This window comes from Symphalangus syndactylus, chromosome 23, assembly GCF_028878055.3.
Source record: "Symphalangus syndactylus isolate Jambi chromosome 23, NHGRI_mSymSyn1-v2.1_pri, whole genome shotgun sequence".
NCBI lineage: Eukaryota > Metazoa > Chordata > Mammalia > Primates > Hylobatidae > Symphalangus > Symphalangus syndactylus.
In genome coordinates this window covers 63,317,557-63,330,987 of record NC_072445.2, presented here as the reverse complement: position 1 = coordinate 63,330,987, position 13,431 = coordinate 63,317,557, and the positions used below count along the sequence as shown (strand labels likewise).

The 13,431-nt window shown below is 41.4% G+C and overlaps 1 protein-coding gene across 3 annotated transcripts in view; it reads left to right on the top strand.

Moving 5' to 3' along the window:
- The window catches only part of DSP (desmoplakin), a 45,738-nt gene extending 34,725 nt beyond the window's left edge, over positions 1–11,013 (top strand). The window contains exons 19-24 of one of the 3 annotated variants that reach the window (XM_055263092.2): positions 587–749; positions 1,252–1,335; positions 2,085–2,192; positions 2,745–2,843; positions 3,558–4,523; positions 6,939–11,013. In XM_055263092.2, coding sequence (XP_055119067.2) covers positions 587–749; positions 1,252–1,335; positions 2,085–2,192; positions 2,745–2,843; positions 3,558–4,523; positions 6,939–10,175 — 4,657 coding nt within the window. In that variant the 3' untranslated portion in view covers positions 10,176–11,013. Of the gene's footprint in view, positions 1–586; positions 750–1,251; positions 1,336–2,084; positions 2,193–2,744; positions 2,844–3,557; positions 5,853–6,938 lie in introns of all 3 variants that reach the window. The other 2 variants (XM_055263093.2, XM_055263091.2) reach the window with 2 other exon arrangements.
- Positions 11,014–13,431: the final 2,418 nt, after the last annotated feature.

Genomic DNA, 13,431 nt, shown 5'->3' with positions numbered 1-13,431 from the left:
TACCATCCAGGGTCTTAAAGAAATGGCAGAAGCCCTTTAGCCAGCTCTTTTGTGTCCTATAAACTCTTGTTATGACTCTTGGAAGGAGTAGCTGCCTTGAGTTAGCATTCTTCAAAAGTTTATGAAAATTAAATCTTAGGGAAAAAAATGCCTTTCTGCAAATAAGAGTTTAAAAAAATCTCTGGAATATGAATTTGCCTATTCTGGAAATTTTATATAACTGGATTCATACAATATGTAGTCCATTGTGACTGGATTCTTTCACTCAGTACCGTGCTTTCAAAGTTCATCTGTGTTGTAGCATGTTTCAGTACATCATTTTCCATTTTTTTCATGTGTTTTTACGATTGAATAATATTCCATTGTTTGGCAGTACCACATTTTGTTGATCCTTTCATCAGTTGATACCTGAGTTGTTTCCAGTTTTTGGCTGTGATAAAAAGTGCTGCTATGAACATTCATGTATAAGTTTTTATGTGGGAATATGATCAGTTTTCTTGGGTATATACCTAGTGAATTTCTGGGTGACTGTATGTTACATATTTTAGGAACTAATAAGATATTTATTGTATCTATTTCCCCCCAGATTATGGGACCTGGAGAAACAAATCAAGCAATTGAGGAATTATCGTGATAACTATCAGGCTTTCTGCAAGTGGCTCTATGATGCTAAACGCCGCCAGGATTCCTTAGAATCCATGAAATTTGGAGATTCCAACACAGTCATGCGGTTTTTGAATGAGCAGAAGGTATAAGCCAACTTTTTGTTCCGTAGCTGTTTTGAGATTAATTGGGTGTAATTCATGTTTTCCTCTGGTTTTTGCATCAGTGCCTAGGTTTGAAATGATGAATATTTAATATTACTAATCCATTTTGTGAAGGCTTAAAGAATGCCTAGAGGAAAAGCAACTGAGATGTTTACAAGGAGATGCAAATTATGAACATAGAAATAACGTAATATTGTTCTCTTCATGTTATCATAAATTATCTTTATAAATTGAGGGGATAGGCCCAGAAAACAGGCTGACTAGAAAGTAACCTCTTAAAGATAGTAAGTTAAAGAGCTTGCTTCTCTTTTCTGAATGGAAAAAATGCTTATCTCCTAAGTTGTAACTATAAGAATATGAGACAAGTACATGTCATAATAAACTGAAAAAAAGGTACAAATAACAGTGGTAAAAGAGTGAAATCACATTTATTTAAAAATATTTGTATGCATTAACATTGGTAAATATTTTACTTTTTGTATAGAACTTGCATAATGAAATATCTGGCAAACGAGACAAATCAGAGGAAGTACAAAAAATTGCTGAACTTTGCGCAAATTCAATTAAGGTATGTTGGTTTCATAAAGAATGTTGGTGTTTCACCAAGATTATTATTAACTGCATGACTTGCTGATTTGTTGTAAAGAGTATACACTTCCTGAGGATAGCAATTACGGTCTGTATATATTCTTTTCTGAACAAACCATGAAAATTAAAAATCTATTAGCTTGAATTCATTCCACATTGGCAGTATCCATTTGAATGGCTGGTTTCTATTCTTTGACTGGTGGTAGGTGCTGCATTCTCCATTTAGCATACAAAGATGTACTGCTTGGTTTAATAATGGTTTTTTGTTTGTTTGTTTGTTTGTTTGTTTGTTTGTTTTGACAGAGTTTTGCTCTTGTTGCCCAGGCTGGAGTGCAGTGGTGTGATCTCGGCTCACCGCAACCTCTGCCTCCTGGGTTCAAGTGGTTCTCCCGCCTCAGCTTCCTGAGTAGCTGGGATTACAGGCATGCACCACCATGCCCGGCTAATTTTGTATTTTTAGTAGAGACAGGGTTTCTCCATGTTGGTCAGGCTGGTTTTGAACTCCCGATCTCAGGGGATCTGCCCACCTCGGCCTCCCAAAGTGCTGGGATTACGGGCGTGAGCCACTGCGCTAATGTAGTATTAGCTGCTTGGCCACTAGTGGCACATTGTCTTTGGAGTGGGCAATTAGCCATGCAGCCCAATGATTTAAAACTGTGGAACTGTAGCTGTTAGTGATGCTTTTTAAGTCTATGAAGGACACTTTTCTTAAACTTCATTTTGCTGCAGGATTATGAGCTCCAGCTGGCCTCATACACCTCAGGACTGGAAACTCTGCTGAACATACCTATCAAGAGGACCATGATTCAGTCCCCTTCTGGGGTGATTCTGCAAGAGGTATATATGTCATCACATATCTCTTAAAACCTGCTCCTCCTTCTGCTTCTTCCCTTTTCCCTGTCTCCTGCCTGTCTTCCTTACCATCGCTGATTTCATCCTGTTATAGGGTACCACTTTAAGAGGTTTAATAGCAGGTTATGTGCCTTCCAGTGTGAGTCATTGATGTATGATACATTTTCAGAAATGATCAGGAATCTGTTATTTACAGTCTTTGTAGAAATCGGGCTTAAATTTCTGGGTTTGATGAGAGAGACTTCTAAAAAGTGGAAAATACAGAAATTTCTAAAAGACAGCTTCTTCTCAAAGATGTCAGAGACTATCGTACCTGTCAGATGGTTTAGGGGAAACAGCCTGGAGAGATGAGAATGGGATACATTTTTGGCCCTTTGTTTTGCTGTACTTTCTTTTGCTGATTTTGGAATGAACACACTAAAGAAGAGAATTCACTCTATAATTTCACTATTTTAGAAAACAAAATTGGCCAAATTACATAGGACTTTTTTTTTTTAATACAATATCTTTTTCTTTCTTTCCTTCCTTTTCTCCAAGGCTGCAGATGTTCATGCTCGGTACATTGAATTACTTACAAGATCTGGAGACTATTACAGGTTCTTAAGTGAGATGCTGAAGAGTTTGGAAGATCTGAAGGTAATTTACTACTATCTTTTCCTTGGAGCATCAAAAAAGAAAATAGAATAGAACCTTATTATTACTTCCACATTACAACGTGGATTTGGACACATCCTGGTGAACCTGTATTTCCTCTAAAGGTTTAGTGTAATACTGCTTGTTTGTAAGTCTGGGGTTACTTCCATGCTCCAATACACTGCTTTAAATGAACTTAAGTAATAGTCGTAATATTGCAACAACTTTGCCAAACAAAAGTCATTTGATTTAATGTTTGGTTAAGGAATTTGCTTTATTTCTCTGTGTTAAAGATAACATGTTGGACTAGGTATATTTGAATTTTTTATATTCAGTGATTGTTCCCTTTATTCCTCATTTATGATCCTTAAATTGAGTTTATATGTAAACTTACTTTAATGTAAACTTGAAATAAAGGGAACATAATTTACGAAATCATGAGCTTTTGATCTTGAAAGAAATTCCCTCATTTTACAGATGAGGTAGCTCAGACTCAAAGAGAATATATCATTTGCTAAGATCATATGAGCAGCTGGTGCAAGAATTATGATGAGAATCCAGATTTCTTGAATTTTTGCCTAGTCACTCTTTACATGTGTGTCCGTGTGTGTAAAGAGAAATGAGAATGCACATTGGTCTGGGAGGGGAAAAGTACTGCTTCTTTCTTGGAATGTGAGGTGTTTTTCTTTTGACATAATTTCTGATTTCATTCCACAGCTGAAAAATACCAAGATCGAAGTTTTGGAAGAGGAGCTCAGACTGGCCCGAGATGCCAACTCGGAAAACTGTAATAAGAACAAATTCCTGGATCAGAACCTGCAGAAATACCAGGCAGAGTGTTCCCAGTTCAAAGCGAAGCTTGCGAGCCTGGAGGAGCTGAAGAGACAGGCTGAGCTGGATGGGAAGTCAGCTAAGCAAAATCTAGACAAGTGCTATGGCCAAATAAAAGAACTCAATGAGAAGATCACCCGACTGACTTATGAGATTGAAGATGAAAAGAGAAGAAGAAAATCTGTGGAAGACAGATTTGACCAACAGAAGAATGACTATGACCAACTGCAGAAAGCAAGGCAATGTGAAAAGGAGAACCTTGGTTGGCAGAAATTAGAGTCTGAGAAAGCCATCAAGGAGAAGGAGTACGAGATTGAAAGGTTGAGGGTTCTTCTGCAGGAAGAAGGTGCCCGGAAGACAGAATATGAAAATGAGCTGGCAAAGGTAAGAAACCACTATAATGAGGAGATGAGTAATTTAAGGAACAAGTATGAAACAGAGATTAACATTACGAAGACCACCATCAAGGAGATATCCATGCAAAAAGAGGATGATTCCAAAAATCTTAGAAACCAGCTTGATAGACTCTCAAGGGAAAATCGAGATCTGAAGGATGAAATTGTCAGGCTCAATGACAGCATCTTGCAGGCCACTGAGCAACGAAGGCGAGCTGAAGAAAATGCCCTTCAGCAAAAGGCCTGTGGCTCTGAGATAATGCAGAAGAAGCAGCATCTGGAGATAGAACTGAAGCAGGTCATGCAGCAGCGCTCTGAGGACAATGCCCGGCACAAGCAGTCCCTGGAGGAGGCTGCCAAGACCATTCAGGACAAAAACAAGGAGATCGAGAGACTCAAAGCTGAGTTTCAGGAGGAGGCCAAGCGCCGCTGGGAATATGAAAATGAACTGAGTAAGGTAAGAAACAATTATGATGAGGAGATCATTAGCTTAAAAAATCAGTTTGAGACCGAGATCAACATCACCAAGACCACCATCCACCAACTCACCATGCAGAAGGAAGAGGATACCAGTGGCTACCGGGCTCAGATAGACAATCTCACCCGAGAAAACAGGAGCTTATCTGAAGAAATAAAGAGGCTGAAGAACACTCTAACCCAGACCACAGAGAATCTCAGGAGGGTGGAAGAAGACGTCCAACAGCAAAAGGCCACTGGCTCTGAGGTGTCTCAGAGGAAACAGCAGCTGGAGGTTGAGCTGAGACAAGTCACTCAGATGCGAACAGAGGAGAGCGTAAGATACAAGCAATCTCTTGATGATGCTGCCAAAACCATCCAGGATAAAAACAAGGAGATAGAAAGGTTAAAACAACTGATCGACAAAGAAACAAATGACCGGAAATGCCTGGAAGATGAAAACGCGAGATTACAAAAGGTCCAGTATGACCTGCAGAAAGCAAACAGTAGTGCGACAGAGACAATAAACAAACTGAAGGTTCAGGAGCAAGAACTGACACGCCTGAGAATCGACTATGAAAGGGTTTCCCAGGAGAGGACTGTGAAGGACCAGGATATCACGCGGTTCCAGAGCTCTCTGAAAGAGCTGCAGCTGCAGAAGCAGAAGGTGGAAGAGGAGCTGAATCGGCTGAAGAGGACAGCGTCAGAAGACTCCTGCAAGAGGAAGAAGCTGGAGGAAGAGCTGGAAGGCATGAGGAGGTCGCTGAAGGAGCAAGCCATCAAAATCACCAACCTGACCCAGCAGCTGGAGCAGGCATCCATTGTTAAGAAGAGGAGTGAGGATGACCTCCGGCAGCAGAGGGACGTGCTGGATGGCCACCTGAGGGAAAAGCAGAGGACCCAGGAAGAGCTGAGGAGGCTCTCTTCTGAGGTCGAGGCCCTGAGGCGGCAGTTACTTCAGGAACAGGAAAGTGTCAAACAGGCTCACTTGAGGAATGAGCATTTCCAGAAGGCGATAGAAGATAAAAGCAGAAGCTTAAATGAAAGCAAAATAGAAATTGAGAGGCTGCAGTCTCTCACAGAAAACCTGACCAAGGAGCACTTGATGTTAGAAGAAGAACTGCGGAAACTGAGGCTGGAGTACGACGACCTGAGGAGAGGACGAAGCGAAGCGGACAGTGATAAAAATGCAACCATCTTGGAACTAAGGAGCCAGCTGCAGATCAGCAACAACCGGACCCTGGAACTGCAGGGGCTGATTAATGATTTACAGAGAGAGAGGGAAAATTTGAGACAGGAAATTGAGAAATTCCAAAAGCAGGCTTTAGAGGTATTCACAAATATTTGATCACAGCTTCACTGTTTCTCAAATTATTTGTCACGTTATTATCTCGTCTGAACTGTGCTCTTGCTGCTTAATAGATACTTATAGAAAATCTAATTTTTCTCTTTACTGCTCTACTACTTCCTGTCATAATCCAGATAACTGCTTTAAAATAATTTCAGTGCTGTGTGCCCTGCTATTTAATTGCATCAAATGCTGATCTCTGGGTAGCCTGTGTTTGGCCCTGCTTTTAAGAACACTAATACATGTGTAACTTCCTCCGAATGTTCCATTCTACTTCTTAGAAGTTAGCTCTTATTTAGTGAGCTGTGACATACATTTGTAATGAAAATTTTCTTAAATAGAAGCCATACTAAAGTGTTTCCCTATGCAATTTTTAAAACACTTTTTCTTTTGCCTGCTTAGATGATTTTTTTGCATGGATTATTTGGTGTTTGCTTTTGATCATGGCCCTAGTGTGTCTCCTTTTGTTTGACTTTCCTTCTCCTAACCCTTAAAAATAACTTCTTTAACTTCTAATACATTTAACTTCTACAGGCGATATTTGTGTGTGGCTGGGTTGGTGTGTATGTGTGTGTGTACATATATATCTATATATTATATATAAAATTATATAATTACATAATATATATTTATCTATAATATATATTTTATATATATTATATATACCTTCATATATTTGTATTGCTTCATTAAGTATGTTCATCTAGCTGTAACAGGTGAGATGTAGGTGTAGCAGGTATGATAACCTGAAACAAAACTCCCCACATTTTTTCAAAGCATAATTATTGTTAAGAGTAAGACAGGTCTGCAACTTACAGTTCCTTCTATAGAAAAAAATAGTAAGTATGAAGCCATTTATTGAAGGGCAACATACATCTACAGCATTTTCCCCACAAATTTGTAAAATAACAAGCTCACAGTGTATCCAGGGACAATATAGAAAGAAAAAATAAGCAAGGCTTTTTTTTTTTTTTAAAGATAGATACACAAAAGGAAGTTAAGTCGTGATAGTAATATGATATGATTCAAAACATTATTTTTTCCCATTTCTTTCTTTTTCAATTCCAGGCATCTAATAGGATTCAGGAATCAAAGAATCAGTGCACTCAGGTGGTGCAGGAAAGAGAGAGCCTTCTGGTGAAAATCAAAGTCCTGGAGCAAGACAAGGCAAGGCTGCAGAGGCTGGAGGATGAGCTGAATCGTGCAAAAGCAACTCTAGAGGCAGAAACCAGGGTGAAACAGCGCCTGGAGTGTGAGAAACAGCAAATTCAGAATGACCTGAATCAGTGGAAGACTCAATATTCCCGCAAGGAGGAGGCTATTAGGAAGATAGAATCAGAAAGAGAAAAGAGTGAGAGAGAGAAGAACAGTCTTAGGAGTGAGATCGAAAGACTCCAAGCAGAGATCAAGAGAATTGAAGAGAGGTGCAGGCGTAAGCTGGAGGATTCTACCAGGGAGACACAGTCACAGTTAGAAACAGAACGCTCCCGATATCAGAGGGAGATCGATAAACTCAGACAGCGCCCATATGGGTCCCATCGGGAGACCCAGACTGAGTGTGAGTGGACTGTTGACACCTCCAAGCTGGTGTTTGATGGGCTGAGGAAGAAGGTGACCGCAATGCAGCTCTATGAGTGTCAGCTGATCGACAAAACAACCTTGGATAAACTATTGAAGGGGAAGAAGTCAGTGGAAGAAGTTGCTTCTGAAATCCAGCCATTCCTTCGGGGTGCAGGATCTATCGCTGGAGCATCTGCTTCTCCTAAGGAAAAATACTCTTTGGTAGAGGCCAAGAGAAAGAAATTAATCAGCCCAGAATCCACAGTCATGCTTCTGGAGGCCCAGGCAGCTACAGGTGGTATAATTGATCCCCATCGGAATGAGAAGCTGACTGTCGACAGTGCCATAGCTCGGGACCTCATTGACTTCGATGACCGTCAGCAGATATATACAGCAGAAAAGGCTATCACTGGTTTTGATGATCCATTTTCAGGCAAGACAGTATCTGTTTCAGAAGCCATCAAGAAAAATTTGATTGATAGAGAAACCGGAATGCGCCTGCTGGAAGCCCAGATTGCTTCAGGGGGTGTAGTAGACCCTGTGAACAGTGTCTTTTTGCCAAAAGATGTCGCCTTGGCCCGGGGGCTGATTGATAGAGATTTGTATCGATCCCTGAATGATCCCCGAGATAGTCAGAAAAACTTTGTAGATCCAGTCACCAAAAAGAAGGTCAGTTACGTGCAGCTGAAGGAACGGTGCAGAATCGAACCACATACTGGTCTGCTCTTGCTTTCAGTACAGAAGAGAAGCATGTCCTTCCAAGGAATCAGACAACCTGTGACCGTCACTGAGCTAGTAGATTCTGGTATATTGAGACCATCCACTGTCAATGAACTGGAATCTGGTCAGATTTCTTATGATGAGGTTGGTGAGAGAATTAAGGACTTCCTCCAGGGTTCAAGCTGCATAGCAGGCATATATAATGAGACCACAAAACAGAAGCTTGGCATTTATGAGGCCATGAAAATTGGCTTAGTCCGACCTGGTACTGCTCTGGAGTTGCTGGAAGCCCAAGCAGCTACTGGCTTTATAGTGGATCCTGTTAGCAACTTGAGGTTACCAGTGGAGGAAGCCTACAAGAGAGGTCTGGTGGGCATTGAGTTCAAAGAGAAGCTCCTGTCTGCAGAACGAGCTGTCACTGGGTATAATGATCCTGAAACAGGAAACATCATCTCTTTGTTCCAAGCCATGAATAAGGAACTCATCGAAAAGGGCCATGGTATTCGCTTATTAGAAGCACAGATCGCAACCGGGGGCATCATTGACCCAAAGGAGAGCCATCGTTTACCAGTTGACATAGCATATAAGAGGGGCTATTTCAATGAGGAACTCAGTGAGATTCTCTCAGATCCAAGCGATGATACCAAAGGATTTTTTGACCCCAACACTGAAGAAAATCTTACCTATCTGCAACTAAAAGAAAGATGCATTAAGGATGAGGAAACAGGGCTTTGTCTTCTGCCTCTGAAAGAAAAGAAGAAACAGGTGCAGACATCACAAAAGAATACCCTCAGGAAGCGTAGAGTGGTCATAGTTGACCCAGAAACCAATAAAGAAATGTCTGTTCAGGAGGCCTACAAGAAGGGCCTAATTGATTATGAAACCTTCAAAGAACTGTGTGAGCAGGAATGTGAATGGGAAGAAATAACCATCACGGGATCAGATGGCTCCACTAGGGTGGTCCTGGTAGATAGAAAGACAGGCAGTCAGTATGACATTCAAGATGCCATTGACAAGGGCCTTGTTGACAGGAAGTTCTTTGATCAGTACCGATCCGGCAGCCTCAGCCTCACTCAATTTGCTGACATGATCTCCTTGAAAAATGGTGTCGGCACCAGCAGCAGCATGGGCAGTGGTGTCAGCGATGATGTTTTTAGCAGCTCCCGACATGAATCAGTAAGTAAGATTTCCACTATATCCAGCGTCAGGAATTTAACCATAAGGAGCAGCTCTTTTTCAGACACCCTGGAAGAATCGAGCCCCATTGCAGCCATCTTTGACACAGAAAACCTGGAGAAAATCTCCATTACAGAAGGTATAGAGCGGGGCATCGTTGACAGCATCACCGGTCAGAGGCTTTTGGAGGCTCAGGCCTGCACAGGTGGCATCATCCACCCAACCACGGGCCAGAAGCTGTCACTTCAGGACGCAGTCTCCCAGGGTGTGATTGACCAAGACATGGCCACCAGGCTGAAGCCTGCTCAGAAAGCCTTCATAGGCTTCGAGGGCGTGAAGGGAAAGAAGAAGATGTCAGCGGCAGAGGCAGTGAAAGAAAAATGGCTCCCGTATGAGGCTGGCCAGCGCTTCCTGGAGTTCCAGTACCTCACGGGAGGTCTCGTTGATCCGGAAGTGCATGGGAGGATAAGCACCGAAGAAGCCATCCGGAAGGGGTTCATCGATGGCCGCGCGGCGCAGAGGCTGCAAGACACCAGCACCTATGCCAAAATCCTGACCTGCCCCAAAACCAAATTAAAAATATCCTATAAGGATGCCATAAATCGCTCCATGGTAGAAGATATCACTGGGCTGCGCCTTCTGGAAGCCGCCTCCGTGTCGTCCAAGGGCTTACCCAGCCCTTACAACATGTCTTCCGCTCCGGGCTCCCGCTCCGGCTCCCGCTCGGGATCTCGCTCAGGATCTCGCTCCGGGTCCCGCAGTGGGTCCCGGAGAGGAAGCTTTGACGCCACGGGGAATTCTTCTTACTCTTATTCCTACTCGTTTAGCAGTAGTTCTATTGGGCACTAGTAGTCAGTTGGGAGTGGTTGCTATACCTTGACTTCATTTATATGAATTTCCACTTTATTAAATAATAAAAAAGAAAATCCCGGTGCTTGCAGTAGGGTGATAGGACATTCTGTGCTTACAGGAAATATAGCCATGATTGAAATCAAATAGTAAAGGCTGTTCTGGCTTTTTATCTTCTTAGCTCATCTTAAGTAAGTAGTACACTTGGATGCAGTGCGTCTGAAGTGCTAATCAGTTGTAACAATAGCACAAATCGAACTTAGGATTTGTTTCTTCTGTGCTTCGATTTCTGATCAATTCTTTAATTTTGGAAGCCTATAATACAGTTTTCTATTCTTGGAGATAAAAATTAAATGTATCACTGATATTTTAGTCATTCTGCTTCTCATCTAAATATTTCCATATTCTGTATTAGGAGAAAATTACCCTCCCAGCACCAGCCCCCCTCTCAAGCCCCCAACCCAAAACCAAGCATTTTGGAATGACTCTCCTTTAGTTTTAGAGTGTGGATTGTATAACCCATATACTCTTTGATGTACTTGTTTGGTTTGGTATTAATTTGACTGTATGTGCATGACAGCAGCAATCTTTGCTTTTCTTTGGTCAAAGTTTTCTGTTTATTTTGCTTGTAATTTTCGATGTACTTTAAAAAGGTGTCTTTATGAAGTTTGCTATTCTGGCAATAAACTTTTAGACTTTTGAAGTTTTTGTGTTTTAATATGTTTATAAGCATGTATAAAAATTTAGCATATTTTTATCATAGGCCTAAAAATATTTGTTTACTAAATACCTATGAAGAAATACCATTAAAAAACTATTTGGTTCTGAATTCTTATTAGAAGGTAGTCTTTTGAAGTTAGTCCTTTCAGTACTTCTCAGATGCCTGTCATGTACCCGATGGAGTCCTTGGAAAGAAGGCCTGTGTAAAGAGGCCAGCCTGGAGGTCAATACCCTGTTCTAGTCTATTCTGGACATTGAGTACCAAGTAGCATTGGCAAAAGTCACCATCATAGCACTGAAAAAACATGAAGTTGCTAAGATGCTTTTTGGGTATCCTCAAAATAGTGTTTCACTTTGTCCCGTAAGAGGAAAGAATTGTCCTGGAACCCATGAAAATGATTTCTGAAGAGTTCTTGGCTCCCTGTTGAAGGACAAGGAAGTATAAGCCTGTTCCTTTGGATCAAAGAGAAACTACTGAAATTCACACATTTGTCATTAGATTAACATGACTTCACTGAATACCTACCATGTCTAGTATTGGGTTAGGTACTATGAAGACTGAGTAGAATTTACAAGCCCCCTGACAACAAAGCATTGGCAATGTGGGTGGGGACAGAAACAGATAAAGCAATCAGTGGGACAACTTTCAAATGTCAACAGTATAAATACAAATTTTATAGTACAGATTGAAAATAGGAAAACATGCTAATTGTATAGAACAAAAATCATTAAGATTAGATAAATTATTGGGGGCTTTTAGTACTTAGAGTGAAAGTCACTTCCATTCTCATTGCATGGGCTATTTTTCCTCCACAGCACTCTTCTTCCTTATTTCACCTCTTCTTTCTCTTACTCCCTCTCCTAATTTGGAGGAGTTGAAATTAATTTTGTGCATTAAATACTGAGTTCGTGTGCCGTGCATTGTGCCAGAAGCCATGGAGTCTGTGCTAGAAACACATGGTGCAAAAATAGCCCTCATAATCCGAAAGGAAGAAGAAAATGTGGTAAATGCTGTATTGGGAAAAGTGAAGGAAATTCCTTATGCTAGAGCTGGGAGACTGTATTAGTCACCTTACCCTGCCACAACAAGGTGCCACAGACTGTGAGCGGCTTAAACGGAAGTGTATTTTCTCACAGTTCTGGAAGCTAAAAGTACAAGCTCAAGATGCAGGCAGGGCTGGTTTCTAGTGAGACCTGGCTCATAGGTGGCTATCAGTCTTATCTGATTAGAGTACCCCCCTCCTTTATGACCTCATTTAACCTTAATTACCTCTTACTGCCCTGTCTCCTTATACAGTCATATTGTGGGTTAGTACTTAAACATAGGCATTTTTGAGGGACCCAATCCAATCCATAACAGAGGCCTAACCTAGAACAGGAGTCTGGAGACCACTCCAGGAAAGTGATATCAAAACAGGTCAGCAGCATCAGTGTAGAGCAGTTCCTCGGGCTGAAACAGTAACTAGAGAGTACAGTCAATTGACAAATTTCTTCTACTCCAGGCTTCTGCCAATGTTGTCATGAAGCTCTGAGATGACATGGGGCTGTATCCTGAAGAGAGGATATGTTTGACGTGGGCTGTTTTAATTTGGTTCATATATACAAACAGGGAGATATACACTAGAACTTTTTATCAGGAGTCATGTCACATCAGAAATAGTCTCACATTTTTCCAGACCAACCAGCTAACTATGGAAATGCAAATAAAAAGTAAGGATGCCAGGCTGGGCGCAGTGGCTCACGTCTGTAATCCCAGCACTTTGGGAGGCTGAGGTGGGCGGATCACAAGGTCAGGAGTTCAAGACCAGCCTGGCCAATATGGTGAAACCCCCATCTCTATTAAAAATATAAAAATTAGCAGGGAGTGGTGGCATGTGCCTGTAGTCCCAGCTACTCGGGAGGCTGTGGCAGAAGAATTGCTTGAACCCAGGAAATGGAGGTTGCAGTGAGCTGAGATTGTGCCACTGCACTCCAGCCTGGGCGACAGAGCCAGACTCCGTCTTAGACAAAAAAAAAAAAAAGGGTACCATAGGCAGAGTATGAATACATTAACTTCATACTCCTCTCTTACCAGCTTCTAGCCACTTCTGTATTTTATGGTGCTGCCTATTTATAGTCTTATGACCATTTTTTTAAGTGAGAACCGTGCTATTTGCCTTTAGAAATAATTGTTCACCAAAAAATTCCCCCACAGTTCCTTCACAGGGGTAAACAAAGTGCAAAAGGAAACCAAGGTTTGACACTCGGGCTTGAAAAAGTTTAAAAAAGTAATATAAAATGGGTTAGATTCTGGGAGTTAAAACCATTTGGGGAAACTACAGGGGCTAATGCCAGGTGTTGGGTAGGAAATGTACAAAGTTAAGCTTGTGTTATCAAAGCAAGAAAGCCTTCAAAGACTATTAGGGATACATGAAAGACACAGATGGCTTAATGTGGCTTCCACTGGCCACATTTGGGACAATTTGAGCATCAACAAGAATTATGATGTTAAAGGAGTGTATTATATTGAATTTAAAAAAACCTTAAATCAATAACT